The sequence below is a fragment of the Haemorhous mexicanus genome, chromosome 2, assembly GCF_027477595.1.
Source record: "Haemorhous mexicanus isolate bHaeMex1 chromosome 2, bHaeMex1.pri, whole genome shotgun sequence".
NCBI lineage: Eukaryota > Metazoa > Chordata > Aves > Passeriformes > Fringillidae > Haemorhous > Haemorhous mexicanus.
Window position 1 is genome coordinate 34,004,268 of NC_082342.1, and position 25,104 is coordinate 34,029,371.

Below are 25,104 nucleotides of genomic sequence, written 5' to 3' on the forward strand. Positions count from 1 at the left end.
CAGGACAAGTCAAACATGAGTTGTCAGGAAGGGGTGGTGCCCTGGGGTTGAACCCCCTGTTAATGAGCAAGGAAAGTGAGCAGGGTCTTTGCCACATTACAAGGAGCTGGACAGGCAATTCAACAGGCAAAGAGTAAATGAAAATTCAACATCTATCACCTCTTTTTAAAATCAAACCTCACAATTTAAGTGCTGGTGATCACAGATCTTTTAGGTTGACAGTGACAAGTCTCTGTATGAACAGGTAGATCTCCAGAGACCCTCCCTAGAGCTGGCTGCAAGAGTGTGATGGCTAAGTGCAAAGCCAGGCTTAAGAGTGGAAAGCCTGGAAGACAGGTGATGGATGGTTGAGGGTCAGGATTTGGTTACAGCCCTGAAAGCTCTCCCTACTCTGCAGCAAGGCTGGGATTTGTGGTGCTTTGATGGGAGGGATTTGGAAAGCATGTTTAAATTTTAACTATGATGCTCCAGAGTAATCCTGAAGACTCAGCAAGTCCTGTCTGTGAGACAAAGACATGAGCATTTCAAGTGTGTTTGTTTGAGAGTGAACACACAGAGGAAATGTGCCAGCAAGGCAGGCTGCTGACAGCCTGCTCTGTGCTTCATGTGCAGTTTAACAGGGCTAGATTGAAAGCATCAGCAGCTGGATGGTAGCAATACCTTGTGCAGCACCAGAAGTGGCTGAGCTGATGGTGCACCTTTGTTTAAACAGGTGCTTTTCCTCCTCTCTTCATTCAATTTCCTCAGTAGTCCATGAGCAATGCAGATCTCAACTCTGCAGAACAGAATTTTTAATTGCTTTCTTTGAAACTTTTTAAAAACACCTTGCAAATGTCTTCTCTCTCCCTCACCTTTACCACTGGCAAGGTCAGTCCTTGCTGATACCAAAAAGCAGAACTGGAGCCAGTCAGGCCTACAGCTGTAACTGGTATTTGGAGAGTGCACTGCCTAGAGCTTAGAGCCTTGCAGAGAGGGAGGAACTCCACCTACCACTGCCAGTGCCACCATGTTCTTATAATCTATTTTGCGGAGCTCAGCAAAGCAGAGGTGTGAGAAAAATCCCCAGCAGAGAGGTTTATTGGGAAAACAACTCCTGTGGTGGTTATACACACACAGGAATCCATCCTACCCCTTGCTGACACCATGAGGGGTAGCTCATGCAGGAGCTCATTAAGAAGGAGGTCACACACAACCCCTCGCTCCTCCTATGCCTAGGTGTAAATATGCTCTGGGTAAAAATGACACATAGTGTCACTTTTGACTCAATATCCATTGTAATTTCCATTCCACTTTCTTAACAACTCTTCTGTCTCCTTTAAAATGTTCTTTATGAGATTTAAACAGTAATACCTGTGATGGCATTACAGACAGTAATACTTGTCTGGCTACTTAGAGGGCATTTGGAAGGAGGCGGCTGTCTTCCAAGAGAATTTAGGTGAAAAAAACCACTTTTCTACAAAACACATCTATTTTTTATTTATCTCTCTGGGTTAAATGCTCCCTTCTCTGCTTAGAGCAGCAGATGTCAAACATTCCAGTCATTATTTTTATCCTTCACAAAACTGAGCGTTGTGGTGCTTCAGGCTGGGGCTTGGTGATGTGCATCCTTCCATTCAGCTTGTGATCAGCTCACTGCTTAAGCACTGGGAACTGCTGGCTTCCAGGGACACAAATCTGCCTCTTGCCTGTCTCTGGGCCAGCTGATGAGTGGATCTGTGAGCTGGGGAAAGATCTTAGCACAGGATGGCACCCAGGTACTGTGTGCCCAAGTCCTAGGGGGTACAGAGCCCTGCTAAGAGGGGCTCCCTTCCCCAGTGCCTCCTGCCCACCAGCAGCTGGTCACTGTGCTGGTAGAAGGAGATGGAGATAGGACTGAGGCAGATGAATCAAAAACACCAAGCCTGCCAGTTTGTTTTTGTTGCTCCTACATTTATTTAATTCTGTTTCAGTTTGTTTTTGTTGCTCCTACATTTATTTAATTCTGTTTCACTGGGAGTCAGACTGGACTGGGTGCTCAGGTGTAGCTTTCCAATCAGTGCCAAGCCCAGAACTTTAGAGGTGTTTACATGTCTGCTCTCACAAAACAGCTGCTGGAGTCAGTAGGAGTCAGGACACCCTTTGCCACTGTGAGCCCCTGTGCTGTTATGAGGGATCTGGCTGTCCCCTGGAACTGCTGTGGGTCTGCTGTGAGCAAACAAATGTCAGCTGGGATTGTTCAACAGGCACTGCCTGTACTTTTGGAGACCCATGGAAAGAAATGAAGGGCAGCTCAGTGTCAGAATGATTCACATTCTTGCTTCAGTTCCTGTTTGCTTGTTTGTCCAGGTGCATTTATGCATTTTCCCAACTGCTGGCATCAGCAGCTCTGATCTGAACAAAGCCCATGGAGAGGGAAGGGAGAGAGAGGAGTTATATCTGCCCATTACATGTGGGTGCATGAGTGGGTAAAAGAAAGCCCCAAAACCTAGTTTGCTTGTTATGGGCAGTCTGTACTAAAGCAAAGGAAAATATTACTGGGCCCTACATGTTCAAGAGCTCAGTTTGGTACTGAAGAATAAGTTAGTGGTACATTTTGATATGAAATTACCTTGATACTAAAATTGAAAAACTCCTTGTTTTGAGAATGAATAATTTCAAGAACCAAATTCTCTTTTCAGTTATGGTCAGATACTCATGGAGAAGTTCAGTACAATCAGTGGACTAACATATATAAAATTAGCATGTGGAAAGAAGGCCCCAAACCAGACAGTGTGTGTTCCCATCACCTAGGGCTCGAGCACAGCTTTTTGGTAGTTAGGCAAGACCCTGTAGGACTTCAGTCATGCAGATTTTGACCTGCCTGACCAATGTTTAGCCCTCATTTCCTCCGCTGGTGAGGGTGTGAGTAGGTTGGCCTTGAACTGTAGCACTGAGCAATGTGATACAGCTGGGGTGGGTTGCAGCTGTTCAATTTTCTCTTTAAACTGAAATATCTGTAGGGCAGAGGCAAGGTGAGGACTCTGGCTCTGCTTGCTGCCCGTGCTTTCCTCCTCTGTGAAGGAGCAGTGAGCTATGCAAATACACTGAATTTGTAAAAAGCCTGGTCTCCGTTTCAGGACTGAGACCTGCCTCGGGTGCTACAGACTCAGAAAGCCTGGGGACACTCTGACCACAGGGGTTCACAGTGAGCTCCAGCTGGGTGCACATGCCAAGGGGTCATGGGACAATCCGGCTGGAGGCAAAACAATGGGACTTGGGCTGCAGCTGGCCCAGGGAGCAGGGGCAGTGCAGTGAACAGCAAACAGGCTGCTGGTTAGCAAAATAAAAGGCACATTTGTCTGAATGATGCTGGTCCATCCACAGGGGAGTAGGAGAGCAGTGAGGCTGGAGTCCAAAAGGACTTGGATTGGCTGGGGAACATCCTGGGTGGTAAAACCCTGTGCCTTCAGCACTATAAATGCAGGAAAGAGGTGGAGGGAAGGAAACCTTAGGGCTTTGTGTCTGCTTCCTGGGAGAAACAGCAACAAGAGCAGGTGTCCTGGAGACTTTGGAAGGAGAGGAGCAGCACCCTACTGTCTCTCCTGACCAGCCCTCCCAAGGAAGCCACCCCTCTGGGGTTCTCCCATGAAAATGTGGACTCCCTTCCTTCTGAGCTGCCTGCTCTACACCTTGGGGATAGTGGCACAACCGTAAGTGCCATTTAAAAATCTAGTGATTGATAGTTGTGAATGCTGAGGGAGGGGCCAAGATGGCAGGGAGAGAGTGTGGGACCCTGTGAGTCACCTCCTGGAAGGAGCGTGGGGTGCGGAGCCTTGTTGTGAATGCAGGGCCCTCCTGAAGGTGGGAACCTCTCCCGTGGATATTGCTGCAGTACAAGAACCAGGTCAGCACTGGTGGTGGGAACAAGAGTGAGGGAGTGCAGTATGAGGTGGGAGGAAGGGAAAGGTGTAGGATACTGTGAAGGGCAAATGAAAAGGGCTGCAAGGCAGGGGATGGATAAGCGGGAACCAATCTGCTGTCAGCTGTCAGGGTAGGTGAGGAGCCAGCCCTTTGCAAGAAGGGCAAATTCTGTTCTGTCACGTGAAAGTATTCATCTTGTATTTATCTGAAATGAACTCTATACCTTCCATCCCCCTGTGCAAGGCTCTCACTCTGGCAATCTGTCCCAGTTTCTCCAGCAGAGCAGCACCTCCTAGCTTCAGAGAGATGGCAAACTCTCCTGTTTCCTCAGGCCAGCCTTTTAGTGCCAAGAGTGGGTGAGAGGGCTCCCGAGATGTGATGATATCTTGTTTCCCCACTGCAGGAGGTACCTGATCATCATTCCAGCTGCCCTGCCCTACCCCTCATCCCAGAGGGCATGCTTGGACCTTCGTGGGGTTGAAAAGCCTATTCGTGTGGCCTTAACCCTTGTGCACCCATCTGGCAACCTCAGCCTCTACCGCAAGGTCGTCCGGAACGACTGGATCTTCGAGTGCACCAGATTTCAGGTCAGAGCCATTCTTGGCAGGGACCCCTCGCTGGCAGCTCACAGCGTGCTCATTTACCTCTCACCAAAGAAAGAGAGAATGAGGAAGACAGAAGATAACAGGGAGTGGAAAGGAGTGAATGCAAAATCAGGGGAGGGTTTAGTGGCAGCCCTTGTGTGGCTTTCTCCTTGTGTTTGTCTGTCTGCATGGCACTCTTCCTGTGGGATATCCTGGTGGCACACTGAGGAAAGGCTGCCTGGCCAGGCAGCAAAGGTCTGAGGAGGGTGGATAGCTTAGAAGCACCCAAATGGCAGTCGTGCAGCTCATTCTCTCCCCTGAGAAGGATGCAATGTCACAGCGTGTTGTTTGTGAATCTGTGAGGCAGAAGGGGTTAGACCTCTCATCTCAGACAGCTTCACTCATGTCTGCTTCTTTCCAAGCTGTTCTTTCTGGGCTTGAAAGTGTACTGGAGGACTAGAAAAGACATGGGAGGGTGTACACACAAGCTCAGCATCAATCTTTCTTATTTGCCAAACTCATGATCCTTATTTTCTTCGTTTGCACTGATAATAAGATGGGATTTCAGTCTCTGTGAAAGTCACATTCTAGGAAACAGAGTCCTCATCACCATAGATCTTTTCTTCACTTGAGTTAAGCCTTCTCCATCTTGCTCCATGCAGATTCTAACAGTGGTCCTGTGAAGGAGTAATCAAAATTTCTGTGTCAGAACAGACTCTTTCTTCTCTTGTCCGAGATCCATCCAGCTGCTAAACCTTGTTCCCTGTGCTTCCACAGACACAGGCTTTGGCCACTGAGGGGACACCCCATGCTGGCCTCCAGAGTAAGATGGCAAAGAGCCTGGCCTTGCAGTGCAGCTGAAGCCAGAAGAGCACTGCTCTGATGCCTGCTAACCTCGTGGCTCTCCTGTTTTGTGTCCCAGGTGCCCCGACCTGCAGGCAGCCAGGAGGTGGCCACTGTGCACCTGCACATCTCCAATGGCCACTACTTCAGTGCAAGTGAGGAGAAAAAAGTCCTGATCCGCAGGGCTGGAACAGGCACCTTCATTCAGATGGATAAGCCCATCTATCATCCAGGACAGACAGGTGAGCAATGCACAGAGCACCCTGACAGTGGCCCTGCCTTGACCCTCCCAGGCTTTGTTCCCAATTTCCTGACAGTGGAGCGCTGAGCACTTCGTGCTATGTGGCCTCCATGGGGACAGAGCTGCAGCGAGGGATCCCATGTTTTGGCAGCAGTAGGGGCCTGGGAGGGGAGGCCTGACATGCTCTAGGAGCAGAGCTGGCTTGGAGAAGGGAGCAGACCTGAACATGGTCTTCTTGGCCAGGGCCAGGTGGGACTGGTGTGCCTACCCTGCAGACAAGGAAATGTAAGGGTAAGCCTGGCTGTAGCCCGTGGGAAAACCCCTGAATTTTGGAGCAGCTGTGCTGCTGCCACCTGCTTGGGGCAAGCAGAGGGGAGTGGGGCTGAGCAGAGGGTGCAGGGCAGGCATGGGGCTGCCAGTAGGGCTGGGTGTGGGGCTGTGGTTCTGGGGTGAGACAAGTGGGGGACAAGTCCATTCCCATGTGCGCTCTGTCTGTAATGTGCTTTACTCCATTTTCTCCCTCCAGTGAAATTCAGGATTGTGACACTGACTGAAGATTTTGTTCCCGTTAACAGCAAGGTAAAGCTGTCTAAGTGGAGGCAAGGAAGTCTCCAGGCTTATCAGAGAAAGTTGTGTACAGACATCACCAGACTCTAAGATCCCCTCCCACAGCTGTGGAAAGCTCAGTGATTTGTGCAGTGTGTGGCACCTGAGGGTGGCAGGAGAGCCTGAAGCAAGCTGCAACATTTTGAGAAAAATTAATTAATTTGGGAAAGGATTCACAGGGAGTGATCATTAAAAAAAAGAGAGAAAACAGTATAACCAAATTATACTGACTGGCTGCTGGCAGCAGCTCATTGTCCTCATGTCAAGGGAGTGAGAAGTTGCCAGAGACTTACATATGGTGGCCAGGAAACTGCAAGGCTTGTGCCATCCTTCAGTAAGCAATTATATCTGCAGCCAGCAGCTATAGCCATTTCACTCCTCAGTCCTCAAGCAATTTAGGGAGAGCCAACAGGAATTCATGCCATGACAATTTAAATACTGAAGGGCACACATTAGGGGAGTTGGACAAAATCCTTCCAGAGTAAAATAAAGGGAGAGATCCTTCCAGCTTCTTTATTGCTGACTTAATTTCCTCTTTCTTGGGCTATTGGTAAGGTCCTAGGATCAAACACTCTTTTCTGCTCCACAAAGGGAAGGCATATATCTTATATTAATAAGATAATGAAGTATAAACAATACATTTGCTTCCATGCCTACAATTGGTTCATGTACATATTTGACTGTAAATACTTGATGTCTATGTGTGAGTACAAACAAATTAACATTGCAACTGTTAATTATGCTGTGATGGAAATTCCAAGAGACTGTGTTTAGCCAAAGCTATTATGAAGGCTTGAGTGCACTGCAGCACTGAAGCTATTATATCTAGTTTGTAAAATAGATGAGTTGAAGTTAATGTGGGTGCTGTTCACCAGCAGCTTAATCTACACCTTTTTGTACTTCAGTGAAAACAGAGCTGCCTCTGATAACTTGTATGAAAGCTTAGAATGATGAATAATGTGAATTACATGTCAATTACATGTTTACAGTCTGGTTACTCTCCCCAGCCCTGCTCTTGCCTCTTTATGTGTTGTGATCCCAGATCAGAGGCTCTTCACCAATACAGCCTCCTGGATGACAGATGCAGTGATATAAGGACAAACAGAGAATTAATGGGCCTAGAAGGACTGAAGGGTGTCTTCCTTTGCCCCTACCCTGTTACTGTCAGCTGCAGTCAGCATTAATTCATAACTTCCAGCTTTACCTCCTATGCCAGGGATTTTAAAGGAAGATTTTCTGAGTATTCTTCCTATAGGTGATGCAGTTTTGCTAATTATTGGGATATATGTTACAAAAATGGGGCCATTTAACATTTGTGAACTTGGGATGATGGTATTTGAAAGTCTTCCTACTCTTCCCCATTTTATTAGAGCAAATTCTAGCTTTTATGGTTGTCAGGGATCAAAAAGCAAATCTGGAGAATAGCATAGATTTTTACTATTCCTTACTATTTCAAAGTAGTTGTCCTGCTTTCAGTAGGATCAAGCTTCTTGTCATAGTACAGGGGCTGGGTGGGTAAGAGAAATTTATATGCAGGTTGCTGTGTCATGCCAGTTTTTGACTGTCTGTCTGTTTGCTGTCTGTTTGCTTTGCAGTACTCCATGGTGGAAATCCAGGTGGGTGTTCCAGACTCCTCAGGTGTTATGAGGAAAGGTATTTTAGTATGGATAGTACATAGGATGCTGTCTTACTGGTTCAAGTTGCTTTTCTTAATCTCTATGCATGCACATTCTCTGTCCAAATGCTTCTTGTTAACAAGATTTGATGGTACAAATGGTTTGACTTCATTCATTTCTACATTCAGGAATGTAGGCCAGGCTTTAGCTAATTTTTATAGTTCATCTTTACTGAACACTGGAGAGTCTAAATGTCAGAACTTTCCATACCTTCTTTTTCCATGGCTGTGCAGAGCAGAGTAAACCTGGGTGGGTTGGGTTCACCTCTGTTGGTACTCCAGCATCACCATCTGGGCTAAAACCAGCAGGAACCTGTGAAAGCCTCTGAAATGTCTGACATGCCTTTGAATCCAGTGGGCTCTGGACAGAAAATAGCCAGCATTGCTGATGGCTGCCTCTTCTTTCCTTCCCTTGCACCGCAGGACCCGAACCAAACCCGCATTGGCCAGTGGCTGGATGTGAGACCAAAACAGGGCATTGCAGATCTCTCTTTCCAGTTAGCTGATGAACTCTCCCTGGGGACTTACACCATCAGTGCCCAGTCCTTTAAGTCCAGCTCAGTGCAGTCCAGCACCTTTAAGGTGGAGGAACGTGGTAAGGAGAATGAGGAAAGGGATGGAAGAAGTTGCTTGTTTGTTGCTTGCCTGTCTGGATAACAATGTAAAGGCAAATGTTGAAAAATAGGATTTACTGCCTGAGAGCTATGACTGAACACAAATTTATGGGCAATATAGAAATGAACACAAGGGAGATTGTGCTGGAAATTCCTGGAGAAGGTACCTTCTGGCAGATTGAGAATATGCTAAAGACCTCTGCAAGACTGGGGTGGGCGGGAAGGGATTTTCTTTGGTTTCCCTGTTTTTAGTTAATGCTTGCTTTTACCTCATTAACATGTTCCTTCATGGGAACATACTCTTCCCTTTTGTGATCCTGTGCCCAGGTAGTCTTCTGCCCTTGAGTAACTCTGAGGTTTTTATTCCAGTGTTGCAAAAGTTTGATATTTTCTTTGAGGGACCAGCTCAGATTTATGCTTCAGATAAAACCTTCCCACTGCAAGTGTGTGGCAGGTAAGGAGAATGTTCAGGGGAGAGGAAAGATTCCATCAAAACTGTGTCTCTCCTTCCATATGTCTCCTATCTTTTCATTCCATCAAAGAGAGGCAGCTCAAGAAGGGTCATACAGAGCCATTCCTTTAGAACAATGCCAAGTAGTTCAAGAGTTAAGCTAACGGGTTCTTCCTTGGGGAGCCACACATGAGAGAGAACATCCAGCTATAGGGAGACTTGCCCTGGGCCACAGATACCCTCTGGAAGATGTATCTGTCCAGCATTGAAAGATCTCATGTGGGAAAAACACTTCCCAGATGTGGGACATATATGTGGAGGTAAAGGAGCAGGAGCTGGCATTTCTTTAGGAGTTTATGCCTTTTACTTCTCACTTACATGCTACTGTACTTATTACCTTAGAAGCAGTAGATAAATTTCTCTAGTTATGTGGTTATCAGCAAAAAGTGAGCAGATGAGGGTGGGAAGGAGGGCAGAACCTCTGACAGTGTAAACACAAAGAAGTGAGGACAATGAGCTCAAAAGTACTCAAAATCTGGTAACCTCATTTGTATTTGGGGCTGCATTGTCTGGAGACTTTTGGTGTCTCTTTTGGTCTGACATAATTTCTCCTTAATTGGGACAGTTACAATCAGGTCATATGAGTCTGTAGTGGTAAATAGTGCACACCACTCTACATCACCAGGATGGGTCACAGATGTCATCTTCTTACTGAAACTGTCAGGAGCATTGCTCCAAAGGGCAAGTCAGAGAGGAGTCGAAGCAAGACAAGGCAGCAAAGCAGGCAGAGGAAATACCTAAATGTCTAAATCAGCAGGGCAGGTCTGATGATGGAAACAAGAGCCCTGACCATGAGATAAGCCCAGAGTGAGGCAAGTCTGAGGTCACTCTGTGGCTCTATTACTGCAATTTGCTGTCTGCAGGGACACCCATTTCTGCTGCTTTACCCCCCAAAGTAATATCTTCACAGAGTGGATAAATCAGGTCCACTCTCTGTGTCTGTCTGCAATTCCAGGACAGCAAGTGCCCAGAAGTGGGAGAGCTCCAGAGGGTGTGGGTCTGCTCCTGTCTGTTTCTGCATCTATTCCTTTGTCCCTGCATCTGTTGGATGCCAGACCACGCTATTGCACTCCCAATGTACTCAAAGTGCTTCATTTTAATTTGTACCTGCCTGCTTGCCAGCTGCAGTAAGGTCTTTGTCACAAAAGCCACCTGTGGGGAGTGATGTGCTGGACAGAGCAGGCAGTGCCTGTGCCCAGCAGCTCCTCTGGTCTTCTCCCTGCAGGTACAGTTTTGGGAAAGCAGTGCGAGGGACTGTGCACGTGACTCTGTGCCAGAAAGCAAGGAGGTGGCCCCAGAATGCCAGCAGGGACATCTGCAGGGAATACAGTGGTCCCGTGAGTAAAACCCTGGAAGGTACATGGGCACTAAAGAAGCACCACAGAGGATGCAGTGCCAAGGGCTGAGAGAACAGAATGAACTGCTCAGAGCAGTCTGACCTTGAATGGACTGAACTGCTCCAGTCTGACCTTGAACGTTTCCGGGAATGAAGCATCCACCACCTCCCTGGGGAACACGTTCCAGTGTTTTATGAGTTCTGCATTATTATTTGTTGTAGTTGATAGTTATGACAGAATGACTAATCCCTTCTACTTCTGGCCCCTTCCCTTCTCCCCAGCCCCAAGTAATACCTGTCACTCCCTATTGCAGACGGGAAGCAATGGGTGTTTCACCCCCTCTGTCAGCACATCAATCTTCAATCTGACTCCCAGCGAGGAAGACAATAAACTTTATGCAGAAGCCTCTCTCCTGGAGATGGGCACAGGTACCCAGGGGCTCAGCAGGGAAAGTACAGGGGCAAGAGGAACCACTCTGGGGGTTTGAGGATTAGAGAGGGCACACATCCCCCTCTCCTCCTCCCTGCTGCTGGGATCATTGTGGGACATGGAGAGTGACTCTGCCAGCAGCAGGAGGACGAGGAGAGGCTGGGAGCTGGATGACTGGTGTGGGTCCATGAGGCTACAAAGAGGCTTGCAGACAGCTTAAATAAAGAAGGAGCTGCCAACAGGAGCAGCCTCCAAACCTTGAAGAATGCTGGTGTTGGGAAGAAAGTTATAGACACTGCTAAGAGGGGTTGGGAATAACAAAGTGAGATTAAACTACAGTGCAGTAGTCATCTCTGGTACTGATCCTGCTTCCCTTGCACTCTGCATTCCAACAGGGGTGCAGGTCAACACCTCCAGCCAAATCCTCATCTCCAGGACAGCTGCAAGGGCAGTATTTGAGACACCCAATGAATATTACATCCCTGGAGTACCGTACAGGGGGAAGGTGATTTTCTTCCCTTGCTTTTTTGCTCCCTGTCATTTGCCAAGGAATAGGGCATCTGGTAAATCCAGCTGACCCAAAGCATTTCCTGCTCCTCAGACAGAGTACTTTACCTTGCACTGTGTCTCATTGCTTGACAGTGTAGCTGCACTTGCTGCATTTCAGGTTCCCTCTGATGTTTGTACCTCCAGTGTCTGCTGAGAGCAATGAGTGGTGTCTCAGCAGGGATGCTGGGATGCAAGGATGTCTAGCTGTAGGCTAGGAGAGAAACTCCTCCTGTTCTAGCCACACACAGACAGATTTGAACCACGCTCAGCTTCACATTAGAGATGAGGGAGTTGTGCAATTTCCTGTCTTCTTGGGGCCAGACTGAAGTCTGTAGGTGACCTACACAGGAAGGTCTATGCTTTCAGAGATGGGAAGGTTTTGGGTGTGACATTGGAAGAAATATCTGACTTTGCCTTTCCTACCTCACCCTGTTGTCACCAGATTAGGGTTCAGGATCACTATGGAACTGGTATGAAGAACAGGAAAGTTTATCTTGTGATAAGGTTCATGAGGCGTCGGTTTATCAAAACGTACATCACAGATGACAGTGGAATAGCATCGTTCAACCTCGACACTACTGCCTGGAACAGCTCATCAGTCTCTCTGGAGGTAAAAGCCACCTCTGCATGTGGGACAGTGAGAGTCCTTGAGCTCTACCTGTGCTCTCCCCTCCTGCCCTGCAGCCCCCCTGTCAGCTCAGGCCTGGGCTCAGCACACAGCTCCGCACAGAGCCAGCTGGAGGGCACCAAGCCAACAGCCTTTCCCAAACCAAGCTGATGACAGCCTAACAAAGCACTGGAGCATGAACTCTTCATTTCTGTGTGTCTCTGTGCCCTTTCAGGGGAGGTTCACACTGGAGGAGTTCATGCGCGCTCCTCGAAGGTCTGACTTCGCTTACACCAACGCTTACCATCACCTGCAGCCCTTCCACGTCACAACCAAGAGCTTCCTGGACATACACCCACCCATGGAAACACTGCCTTGTGGGCTGAAGCAGAATGTCCAGGTGACCTTCACACTCAGCAGGGATGACCTGGGAGAAGACACCAGCCGTATAAGTTTTGCATATTATGTGAGTAAGGGTAGTAGACAACCTGGGGGGAAAGGCTGCACTGACAGGACCAGACCTCACTGAAAAGCTGAGGGTATAATTTAGGTCATCCCTGGAGGGATGACAGCTAAACCTTGTTCTCAGGGGACTGGGCAAATGCTGGGCAAATGTGGTAGGGCTCGCCCTGGCCACACCATGATCCTGGTGCTGGGGCTCCAGTCACCTCCATGGGTAGGAGGAGGTTTCTGTCTTTGCAGCCCGTCATCCTCTTAGCCTCTGCCAAGGCTGCAGCTGGATGTTTCTTCTCCTTTTAAAACTGGTTGGGTATCCCTTTTTCACTCTGGTTATCAAACAGCTGCTCAGTGTATTTTGGTCTGTTCTGGAGGCCAGCCTACTAGAGGAGAAACACTTTAGTTATCACTCACCAATCTGCAGTGATCCCACTACCCATCCATGGTCCTCACTGAACAGACTAGACCAGAGACTCCTGTGTCCCGGCTGCAAATCTCCTCAAGTCTGGGATTGGATTGAGCCCACAGTTAATTTTGGGGTTTTTTTTTTTAGCTTTTGAGAGCAAGATGCACAGAGGTAAGTGTGGATGCACTCTGGTGGCAAACAGCAGTCTGCTCATCCCATGTCCTTCCTCCTACAGGTCACTGGCAAGTCTGGAATTGTTGTCAGGGGCCAGAGGAATATCCATATCGGGAAACTGAACAGTAAGTCATGGCAGAAAAGTGGAAACTGTTGGTTTCTAGGTTGGACAGGAGAACTGCCAGAGTTTCTCCCAAATTCCCTCAATCTATAGGTCTGGAGCAGTCAGCAAACAGGACAGAGGGAGGCTGAAGAAGCAATTGTGTCAAATGTGGGAGAGGACAAAAAGACAGAATGGAACAATGATGGGAAGAGAGACTGGGAGGATGTAGGGGAAGATGGAATACATAGGGTCAGAGAATGGAGGGAGAAGGCAGACAGTGCAGCAGCATGAATTGGTTTGACCTTTTGAGATTATATAGCACAAAAAGAAGGGCAGAAGGAGGTGTCAGTGGGCCTATGGTGAAAATATTCTGCCTTTCCTTCTTCAGTGTTGAAAGGCTCGTTCTCCATCCCTTTGACCTTCACTGCCGACCTGTCCCCATCACCTTCCTTAGTGGTGTATGCCATCTTCCCCAACGGAGGGGTCACAGCTGACAGCATCCGTCTGGATGTTGCCTTGTGCTTCCAAAACCAGGTGAGACTCACCTCTGTGGCTGGGGGAGAGCTGATGAGCAGGAGTCAAGATGCCTGAGGGAAGGAGACCCTCAGATCATTCCAAGAGAGAACTAGGAAAAAGAGATGGAAGGGGTATCTGCAGCACAGTGCCCAGGGACCAGGAAATATTCAGCAGTGATTTCCGATCGCAGTAGCTGAGCAGGGGAGATTCAGGCTAGTCTTCCTTTTTCTGCCTGTGCCATCTGTCTGTCATCCTCCTCACACCTCTTTCTTTTTCATATTCCTTTCCTGGTGTGCTGCTCCAGGTCAAGGTGGGATTCCCAGGTAAAGAAGCCCAGGGAGGGTCAGCAGTGCAGCTCCAGCTGCAGGCAGCACCTGGCTCCCTGTGTGCAGTCCAGGCAGTGGATGAAAATATGTTCTCCACCAGACCAGACCGTGAGCTGACCAGCCAAATGGTGAGTGTCTGTGCAACCAGGCAAAACCTTGGGAGTGACGGATGAGCTGGGCGAGGCAGGCAGGGGCTGTGGCAAGGGGAGCTGGAGGCCAATGAGTGGGGAGGTCTCTGTGTGAAGGAGAAAGCAGAGCCTGCCTAGGAAGAAGGACAGGAACTGATGTGAGTGCTAGGGGAGGATGGAATGAAGCATCTGGAGGTATCTGCTCCTTGCCCAATCCTTCCCTGCCTGTGAGTTTGCCTAGGTCTATGGTTTGTTCCCTGCTGCCTACCAACGTGGATACCCTGCCCAAGTAGAAGAGCATTCAGATCGCTGTGCGCAGCCTCAGTCCTTGTCGCCTCTGCTACGAGGGAGGCCACAACATTCCTTTCAGCCTGACATCTTCAACCTCTTCCGGGTAATCACCTCATGATGTTTCCCAGAACTGTTGCAATTACGAGCATCAGAGCTATTTTCTCCCCAAGCAGTCTGAGAGGGCTTTTCCTCCTCCAGACAGACCCTGCTGTCTGCCCCGGCTGAACTGTGTTGTCTCAAAATATATACAACCCCACTGAGTAGGAATATCCATATTTCCCTCCACATGTGCACAAAGCAAGGTGATGAAATCCTGGACCATCAAACTCCATTTTTTTTGACTTGAATGGGAATGAGTTCCTGGGCTGTGTACTGTTTGTCTACAGTATTGGAGAAAAGAGAGACAGGGAGCAATCCCAAGCATTAGACCATGGGTTGTTGCCATGGCTTAGTTGTTAGCTACTCTTTGCCACTATTTTGGGCAGGTCCCAGGCAGACCTCTTGGTGTTTTTAGGGCAGAACTCCTTCATGCCTCCCTCAGCACTGTGTCTGCTTGGGCCAGTGCTGCTCTGGGCTGCCTGGGCACTGGGTTGTCTCTGTTGTTCCAGAGTAATTTGAAGAGCAGCAATCAGTCTTCCCCAGTCACAGATGCTTTTCTGCCTCCCCTGCCCTCCCTCTTTTCCTAATAGAACATGGGACTGAAAGTCTTCTCAAACCTTGTAATCAAGAAGCCCTCTCAGTGCTCTCGTCGCATGGATAGGAAGCCAGTCATAGGTGAGCTGCACTTTGAGCCTACCTGGGACATGAGATCTTTGGGGTTTGGTGGTGGCGGATGTGTCTCTCTTAGGAGTACCAGGTGCTGCTGCCTCAGTCCTCCAGACTCAGAAGGAGTGACCCAGTCCCCATAAAAAAGGGCTCTGAAGAACATCACTACCTGGATGTTCCCTGATACTAAAGGATGACACTCCCTTTCCTCACAGACAAACCCAAGCAGGGCCCAGGATCTGTTTCCCAGTGTCTATTCCCATTCCTCAGGCTGTATGGAGACCCAGCTTCTGTCCCCATTTGTAGCCACAGAGACAGCCTCATGTTCTTCCTCTGTGTCTCAGTTTGCACTTGATAACTGTACAAAGCTGGCTCATGTGCCTGCCTCTATTTAAACCATTGCTTGCTGTGGAATGTGAGCTTTGTGCAGCAAGCTCAGCAAACAGTTCTGTTACTCACAGAATTCTAGAAGTGTTGGTTAAAATGGCTCTCTGGAGGTTCTCAATCTCTTAAGCAAAATCTCTGGGTCAGGTCAGGAAAGGGCTTTGTCTAACCAAGTCGTGGAAACATTGCAATCAGCTCACTGTAAGCTTCTTCTCCTGCTATCACTCTCCTTTCCCTACATTTCTAATCTCTCCCATGAAATCAGTCCAGTCCCTTGTACTTTCCTCTGCCAGACTCTCCTATGTCTCTCTTACCGCTTGCTTTGCCTCCAGCCCCACTGCTAGACTATCTATGGTTGGCAGGATTCACCTCTCCCACCCGGTGGGACTCCTTACTCTTTCCTTCAGGGGTGCCTTCTACAGAAGACCAAAGAATCAATGAGGAACAACCCCAATTTACGACTCACAGAAGATCTGACCACTATTTCCCTGAAACTTGGATCTGGAATGTGTACTCTGTTGGGTAAGTGATTCCTGACTTACAAATGGACAGAAGGATGACCCTTTGCTGTAGAGACTTGGCTCCCTCGAGTTTGTGTAAAAGAGGTGCAAAGAGACCTCTGCATGCAAATTATGTGGCTCTTCCCTGCATTTGAAGAGTGTCAGACTAGTAGACTTTGAGGTGCAGAACTGAAGTGTACACAGATTTAAGGAACAGGAGTACACTTCCAGACCAAACCACCACGAGTGTACAGAGCTGGAATGCCTGGGCAGTGTCTAGCTCAGAAGAAGGACATAAAGCCTTTACTGATGGCATTTAAAGAGGGTTTATGGCTCTAGGGAAAAAATTGCTGAGAAACGCCTTGCTGTGAGCTACTGGAGCAAAAGTCATTGGCCATACTGCAGAGGTTGATCCAAGCATGAGGACCTGTGTCACCTCCCTCAGCAGGGCCATGAGCACTCCTCATTGCACCTCCTTCCCTCTCCCCTAGCAGATGAATCTCTCCATGCAAGTTCTCTCTTCCTCTCAGCTCCAACGGCAGCAGGAATGTCTCACTCACAGCACCTGCTGCTGCTGCAGAGTGGAAAGTCAAGATGTTCTGCTTGGCTGGGAGGGGATTTGGCCTTGCCCCAGCCATGAGCCTCAGAACAGTTCAGCCCTTCTTTGTGGATGTGACGCTGCCATATTCCGTCATCCGTGGAGAGACCTTCCTGATGAAAGCCACTGTCTTCAGCTACCTGCAGCAGTGCATGCAGGTGTGTCACTGTGTGGGACAGGCCTACTCTGCCCTCCAGTTTTAGAGCTCATGGTGCCCAGCCATCTCACCTGAGCTGCCCAGTCACTCACCTGCATCTGTCATTCCCGCAGATCCAGGTGGCCCTGGCTAAATCCTCAGACTTCCAGGTGGAGCCATGTCAGACTTGCAGAGACAAGGAGTGTCTGTGTGCAGAGGAGTCCAAGACCTTCATGTGGAATGTGACAGCAGTCCAACTGGGTATGGCAGCAAAAAGGGACTGGTGATGGGGAACCCTAAAACTGAAGTGAAAGAGTGTGGGAGGTCCAGAGAAGTTGGCAGAGCCGGGTCTCCTCTGAATTCTGAACTCTGTCCTTAATGGTGCAACCATGCAATCCATTATTTTTGCTTTCATTTCCTGCCCTCACCAGAGAGGGCAGGAACTACTGAAGAGAGGGCTGTGGCACCAGCTGGGGAGGAGGAGGCTGCGTGGATGGGGGTGGGGGAATTTTGTATTGCTGGTCCTGTGCTTCATATGCAATGGAAGGGCATGCTGGGGTCCAAGGGCTGCTGGACCCTCTGTTGTTCAAGTCATATTGCAGTGCAGTGAAGTCACTGCTGGTGAGATGTTACTGAGTTTTCTCATGCTCAGGGTGTCTGAACAAGCTGCCAGCACTGGCTGGCTCACTTTTACTGGCCAAACCACCGAGGCCAGGAAGACCAACAACCCAAAGCACTTCAGGCCACTATTGCTTAAAGAAAGTTTACTCCATTTGGCCGCAGGTATAAGAAAAGGACTCTGTTGCATTGATTTGCTAGGGACTCTGAACATCTCAGTGAGGACAGAAGTACTGGACCCCACGTCACGGTGTGGGGGCAGGAAGCCCTTGCCAGCTGCTGTGAGGGGGAGGCACACACTGACCAAACACTTGCTGGTCCAGGTCAGTATGAGAACAACCTCATTTCTGTCTGTGATATCCCTGCCCAAGGGAGAAGGCAGACTGAGGTGGGCTAAACAGTTTTATCACCTCAGATTTTGGCCAGCAACAGTATGCCAAAGCGGTGGCTTAGCTCACTTTATTTCTCCCAGGACCTAGCCAAGCCTATTCTTTCAGTACTCTTTCTTGAGCTGCATTCCCATGTCTGTGTTCTCCCTGTACCTTTCCCTGCTTTTCATGCTGTACCTGAGCTTTTGTATGTGCTCACTGGCCAGAGAGCCCTGTCCCTTGGGCTGACTCTTGATCCTTTGAGCAGTGAAGCAGGCAGACCTGCCAAAAAGGAGGAGGGTGGAGTCCCTGACCTCTGAATTCAGGCTTGAACTTTCTCTGAAATGTTGGTGTCATTTGGGAATTTTATGTGTATTTTTGTTTCTCATGTCCCACATGCGTGTTTCTGCCCTGGCAGCCAGAGGGTGTGTTAGTGGAAAAGTCCTTCAGCTCCCTTCTGTGCCCAAGAGGAGGTATGTGTACAGCCTCAATGGGTTCTGCAGCCTGAAATAAACACACTGAAACTGTAGAACTAAACTGTGGGAGGTCTCATGACAGAATGTTTTGAAATGATTTTTCACATAGGAAATTTCACTTCCTATCAGCCACGAATGAATAAGAAATATTACTCCCACATGTGTTGTCCTACATGAATTTGCTGCTGAGTATAAGTGGCAAAATCCCGCTCTGTAGTGTCCTTCCCACAGTGCAACCCTTGGATGTTCCTGGGGCTTGGTAGTGACCAGTGAGAGGTGCTCCAACCCTCCCACCCTGTCCCTGCAGCATTGACATCTTGCCAGGATGTCCTCCCTTGAGTGATGTCCAGCTGTGACTCTTGTGAGCCTTCTGAAGTGCAGCAAATTGAGCTGAAGTGAAGCTTGGTGGGCCCATGGCCCCACCAGCAGCTCTCATGTATGGCCTAACCTGAAAAGATTTCAGGCAATGCACTGGGTGCAATGACCAGGAGAGTGGGTGTGAGCGGGATGTGGGCAGTGTCCCTCTTAGCTGGGCCAGTCTTGTCTCTCCAGTTAGGGGCTTTTGGCTTGGTTTTTCATGCTACACCTTGTATCCTGCTGTTATCAGGAAACGTGGCTGAAGAACCCGTGTCCCTTCGCCTCCCTGACAATGTAGTCAAGGCATCAGCGAGGGCTTCCATTTCCATCACAGGTAAGTGACTCTGCTGTGGGCTCACAGACTGCTGCTCTGTGTCAGAGCAAGGCTTAATGTGGTTTCAGAGGATCCACTGGACATGAAACTGCCCAGAAGAGAGGATGCTGTGTTTCTATTCCCTGTAAACACTAGGCTTTCAGATTTTTGGCTTTCACGGAAGAGTAATCTGCACAGGAGAATAATCCTTCTTTTCCTAGCTAGGACATTGGAGCAGAGACTTTGGACCTTCGCTGTTTCTGTGTAGATACAAACAGTAAAGCTCAAAACCATGCTACAGCAGAAGCTCCTGGAGAGAAGAAATCTTTCTCAGCATTATAAAGTTGCAAAGGAACACTCTGGAGAGGGTACTGGGAATGGCCATGCCTACCATTAAACACATCTATTTATTTTGCAGGCCAGAACTGGTGCCAGGCCAGGCCTAGCATAAGTAGCCATGAATAATGTGCAACAGAACCCCAACAGAGGAAAAACATGAGGTTTTTCTGACTGGCTGGAGGATGTATGGACACCTTCACACCATCTGACTAGCACCCCTGCTGGCTTCCTCACATTTTGATGCTTGACATATGGCCGGGTAGAACAGGGCTGGCTAAAGACCTGGCATTCCAACCTTTCCCTGAGTGCTGTTACATTTACTTGTCTATATGACACAGGCTGAGCAGGTGCAGCTCTGCTGACAGCCTTTCACAAACAGTATTTGTTATAGCTGGAGCTCTTCATAATGCAAAAGCTGATAAGGGGAACTTAACTCCAGAGACTCCATAGAGTTGTCACACTGCCAAGCTGGAAAGAGGCAAAACAGTGACCACTCTCCATCTTGCACTCCGTTGTTTACTCCTCTTTCCTTTCTCCAGTGCTTTCCCCCTGCAGAGATAAAGCACTGTTACCCCCTGCCTGGCTGAAAAGGAACCTCAAATAATATTTACACTTTCTTTGTTTTTTACACGCTTGGATAGGTGACCTCATGGGGATGGCACTGCAGAACCTGGACCACCTGGTGCAGCTGCCCCACAGCTGTGGGGAGCAGAACATGGTGCTGTTTGCCCCCGTAGTCTATGTGCTGCAGTACCTGGAGAAGACGAGGCAGCTGAGCCCTGAGATCAAGGACAGGGCAACGGGATTCCTGCGCAATGGTGAGTGCAAGAGAGCCACCCTGCCCCTCTGCCTTCCCCTGTGTCCATGACACCAGTAACTCTTGCCCTTGCACCCACTCTGTCAGCACTGTCCCCTCTGTATTACTGTGCCTTATCAATCACTGTTCCCATCTCCCCAGGGTATCAGACACAACTTCTGTACAAGCACAGAGATGGCTCCTACAGCTTCTTTGGGCAGAAGGATGGAGAAGGAAACACTTGGTAAGCACTGCAAACATCCCTCACTTCTGATTTTTCCTGTCTGGATCAGAGCACCTCATGGATCTGAGAAAACTGACAAGATGTTCATTCTTTGGGATAGAGACAGAAGGAACTCTCTGACAGGGAGAGTCTGAGGCACTTGAGCCACTAGAAAAAGCAGTCAGGCAGGGCAGCAGAGTTTCTGGGAAAGTGGAACAGCAAAGATGTGGTCCCAGGGAATGAAAGGTCTTTTTTATTTGTCTTTATGCCCCTGCTGTTGGCCCATAGAAAACATCAGGTCATGTTACTGGTGACCTGGCAGCCAAGAGGCGTGCACATGTCTGGAGAAAAATCAGGTGAGAGCGATAGAAAATCCTCTCCTCAGTGAGTGGAGAGGAGTTGCCTTGGCGCAACTGACACCCATAGTGCTTGGCTAAGATGAATGGAGAAAGGAAGGGAGGAAGAAAAGGGGGAATTCCAGATTGTCTCAGTAATTTGGAGGAGATGAAGTGGAATAGGTAAAAGTAGGAGTGGGAAGGTTTTCACCTGTGAAATTACCGGCTAAAGCACCAAGTAGTATGTAAGTAATGTATCTGTGGAGACAGCGGCAGGGAGAGGAGCCACTGGAGTGAGTCCTGTGGACCATTTCCACTTTTAGATTGATTTTCTTTATGAAAATTCTCTTTTCTGCACCCCCACTATGTCACTAGTTCAGGGACAAGCACCAGGAGACCTCTGACTGTCTCTTTGCCTTTTTTTTTTTTTTTTTTTGCCTCTTTTTCTCACAACTCATCCTCTTCCTAGGTTGACAGCTTTTGTACTCAAGAATTTTGGCCAAGCCAGAAAATACATCTACATAGATGACAAGAACATCCAGGATGCCCTACGCTGGCTAGAGCAAAACCAGCTCCCCAGTGGCTGCTTTGCCACCAAAGGGAACTTTTTTCACTCCTCCCTAAAGGTAATGGTGAGCCAGGGCAGGTAGCACTGCTGGGGAATGACTGGAGAGATTTTTGACAGCAGAAGATTGTGGGATCCCAAAGGATCCTGAGAAAGTCTTTCTGCAACCTGTGCAAGCCCTAAAGAGAGGGCAAACATGAGAGGAATGCTTTTCCTTCTGAGGAGTGGGCCCTCCTAACATGCTGTAAAAGTGAAAGATATTCTCCTCACAGGGCAGCATGGATGATGAAGTCTCTCTGGGGGCCTATGTCGCTGCAGCACTGCTGGAGATGGGTCTGCCCCTGCAGGTGAGCACACTCAGCTCCCTCCTGCTCCCTCCTGCTCCCTCCTGCTCCCCTGGGCACCACCACGGGGGTATGCCAGCTTGTGATTCTGGTCTTCTCCAGGCCATGAACTGGGAGGGAGCTTCTGGGAATGAGTCAATGTTTGGTCAAATGATGAAGTCATTCCTCAGAAGAGCCAGTGTTGTGAAACTGGCCTGATGCAGTAGTGCTTGGTGGCAATGGCTCCCAGTGCACACCAGGGCTGCACTGCCTGTTTTCTGAAGACAGTCTGTAAATTAATAGGTTTCTCTGGAGCTACATTGGGAAGACATAGTGTGGCTCCCTGGAAGGAGTTCCCCAGCCCCGTTTCACCCCTGTCAGAGTTTGGCACATGTCTCCTCCCAACACAGAGCAAGCTGATGCAGACTACTCTCCGCTGCCTGCAGAAGGTGGTTCACAACATCACCAACATCTACACAGAAGCCTTGCTGGCCTATGCCTTTGCCCTGGCTGGGGACTATGAGACAACCCAGGAGCTGCTGTACAAACTGGAGGAACAGGCCATCAAATCAGGTGCTGCCTGCTGGGATTCTGGACCAATGTGTGCCCAGCTACAGCAGTTGAAAATGATACATGTATTTATAGATACTCCTCGTATTTGTGCAGTAACTGCATTGTGTGGCTGAAAATACAATAAGGTATTTCACAAACTGTGAGAATGACTTAGAAATAGTTTCCTCAGACTGCAGGATTTCAAGATCCCTTTGAGGGAGGAGGTAGGAGTCTGTCAGCTAAAACAAGGTGAAGCCTCGGAGAATAAATTCAAGAAAGCAATTCTGCCCTGAGTACAGGGAATGTACTGAAGGAGCCTTGAAAGCACTGTGGGGTTTGTTTCCTCTGAAACCCAAATAATGTCCTCCCTAAACACCCTTCATAATACTTTTCCTTCTGCAGGAGGCCAAATCCACTGGAGCCCCAAGCCAAGCTCTCCAGCCTCCACAGACTTCTGGCCTGGCACTCAGTCAGTGGACATAGAGCTGACAGCCTACGTGCTCCTGGCGTACCTGTCCAAGCCACGGGTGCACGCGGGTGACATGACAACTGCAGCTGGCATTGCGGCGTGGCTGACGCGGCAGCAAAATGCCTACGGGGGTTTTGCCTCCACCCAGGTAACCAGCCGCTCCCCGTGGATCCTTTTGTAGCCCAGGCTGGCAGCACAAGTCCTCTTGAGGAATTCTGTTCCAAGCCGGTGCTTTCAGAGGAGCCTGTGTGTCCCTCTCCAGGACACAGCTGTAGCCTTGCAAGCCTTAGCGAAGTACGCAGCGAGGGCGTTCAGCACATCGGGCCAGGCCGTGGTGAGGGTGAGGTCCCAGAGGGCCTTCGGGAAGGCATTCCAGGTGAGCCGGCAGAGGCGGCTGCTGGTGCAGCAGGCAGCGCTGGTGGAGATCCCGGGGCAGCTCCTGCTGCAGGCCCAGGGCAGCGGCTGCGTCTTCGCTCAGGTGAGCGGCTGGGATGCGCGTGGGGAGAGGAGGACTCTGCCTCTTTTCTCCTGCACGAGATCATGCCTGGCCTGTGTTTTCTGCTGCTGGCCCTGATCCTGCAGACGGTGCTGAGGTACCACGAGCTTTCCCCACGGACTCCCGTGACCTTCACGCTGCGTGTCAGCACAGAGCTGAACAACTGCAGCCAGGGGAACCCGCGCCTCCTCACCGCCCGCCTCCTCGCCAGGTGACTCCGAGGGCTGCTTCCTCCTCCAGCAGGATGGAGTGAGCTTGGGGACAGCAGCCAGGAAGATCTGAGGGCTCTGATGGAGAGACCTGGCCCTTGGGGTGAACAGGACAGAGGGAGAATCGGACAGGTGGAAGGCTTGGAGGGGGAAGATGCTGGCTAACTCCTGTGAGAGGGAGCAGTGGCTGCCATGCCCCCGGTCCCAGATGGGACACCTGGCTCAGGGCATGGTGGTGGAGGGAAGAGGGGCTGGGAGGGGACTGTCCTCACAGAGTCAGAACCTCTGTCTGCTTCTTCTTCTCCTACAGCTACATCGGGAGCAGAGTCACATCCAACATGGTGATCATAGAGGTCTCCCTGCTCTCTGGATTCATCATGACTTCCAGATCCAGAATGTTGGTAAGAACTTTGGAATAAGAAAACTCAGCTGTGGTAAATGGATCCTGCCTGCTTACTCCTGTAGAGAATTGTTCATTTCAGGCCAGGCGGTAGCTAAATTTGCAGGGGCCCTTTGCTATTGCAATTGCACCAAAACTTCTTGTTTTCCTGCAGCCCCCACAAGGCAGATCAGAGGTGGTTCAGCTTCTGCCACTGGCAGTATTTGGACTTGGGCCAGGAACAAAGTGTACTGCTGGGTGTGCAGACACCAGGATTTGTTTGTCAGAAAGTCTAAGACGGGATTTCTCAGAGATACTCTAGCACTAGCTAAAAAGATTATTTTGTTTTCCAGTTAAATCATAAATTAAATCACAGCCCCGATGCAGGTCTTTAAAACAGTTGAACACTCAGTGAGATAAAATAAGAACCTCTACTGGTGCCTGCACCCATTTGCTCACCAACATATCAGTCATATGTACTACCCACACAGCCTTTGGTCCCCAGAGGGGAGATTCCTCTGCCCTGGGCAGGGTCAGTCTGCTTCACACATGAGATGCTCACAAGGGATGTCCAAGAAAGACTAGCCACTGAAAAATAGACAGTTCCACGCAGAGTCCAGCTCCATACCTTCCCTCCATAAAACACTGGCTCCCTCAGGTCAGGAATCCCTAAGGAATATGCCCACAAATTTAATTCTGTTATTGTTTCCTATCCTAGCTGGAGAACAGAACCATTGTTAAGAAAATAGAAGTGAAAGCTAATGTGGTCTACATTTATCTGGAGAAGGTAAGTGAGAACAAAAGCATTTGGTGAGAGCAAAAGGTCAGAGGACAAGGAGCTGTGTGAGAAGCCTGAGGCTGGTCAAGGTAAGAAAAGAGCACTGGTAGAACTGGGGGCAGAGGAAGTTTGCCCAAATTAATTGTCATTGGATTAGAATATTCCTACACAATATTGTGAAAATTCCTAACACAATATTGTGTGCTATTCCTCACACAATACTCCATTCTAAAATCCAGAATGTCTAATGGATTGGAGAAATGTAGTGCAGGAAAACATTAAAATCAGGGAAGATAAAGATGCTGTGGCTTCTTTGTCCCCTTCCTTGCTAATTTCCTTCCATCTCCACTAGCTCAATGATGAATCTCAGACTTTCACCCTGCAACTGGAACAAGTAATTCAGGTGAAGAACCTGAAACCAGCCAGCATCAAAATCTATGATTACTACCAGCCAGGTGGGTCGCAGATTTCCTACTATGTGGGGGTGGGGAGCTGGGTTCCTGATTCTCTGGCTGGGAAGAGACATGCAGTCTTTCTGTGTGCATCCGTGTGTAATCACCTTCCGCCTTTCCTTCTGCAGAGGAGCGAGCCTTGGCTGAATACAGTGCTGGCTGTAGCTGAGGTAGGCAGCAGGTTCCTGTGTGACACCAACAGTGGCATCAGGAAATGGGGGGTCTTGGGCAGGAAACATGGAATATAAGCAAAGACAGGAAGGGGCATGGTAAGCAGTGGGGAACATGTACCCAGCTAGAAACAGGAAGTATCTGTTTCTAGGTCTATGGATCAGGTTTTTTAAATGCTCTATCTCCTCCTGTGCATGTCTGCACCTGGAGGGGCAGAGTTTTGCACA

At 49.1% G+C, this 25,104-nt stretch overlaps 1 protein-coding gene across 1 annotated transcript; it reads left to right on the top strand.

Moving 5' to 3' along the window:
* The first annotated feature begins 3,609 nt into the window (after window positions 1-3,609).
* LOC132323310 (alpha-2-macroglobulin-like protein 1) lies at window positions 3,610-25,094 on the top strand. The gene is given in 34 exon segments (XM_059838360.1): window positions 3,610-3,668; window positions 4,283-4,466; window positions 5,386-5,548; window positions 6,074-6,126; window positions 7,749-7,769; window positions 8,252-8,423; window positions 8,812-8,896; window positions 10,179-10,290; window positions 10,604-10,718; window positions 11,115-11,224; window positions 11,711-11,878; window positions 12,973-13,054; window positions 13,346-13,548; window positions 13,835-13,984; window positions 14,226-14,378; window positions 14,965-15,049; window positions 15,832-15,946; window positions 16,455-16,680; window positions 16,793-16,919; window positions 17,478-17,599; window positions 18,063-18,117; window positions 18,728-18,811; window positions 19,771-19,947; window positions 20,088-20,169; window positions 20,953-21,109; window positions 21,321-21,395; window positions 21,782-21,944; window positions 22,326-22,540; window positions 22,655-22,870; window positions 22,975-23,099; window positions 23,408-23,498; window positions 24,195-24,263; window positions 24,607-24,709; window positions 24,835-25,094. Coding segments are annotated over 34 exon segments (4,158 nt in total). The 3' UTR covers window positions 24,876-25,094.
* The last annotated feature ends 10 nt before the right edge of the window (window positions 25,095-25,104 follow it).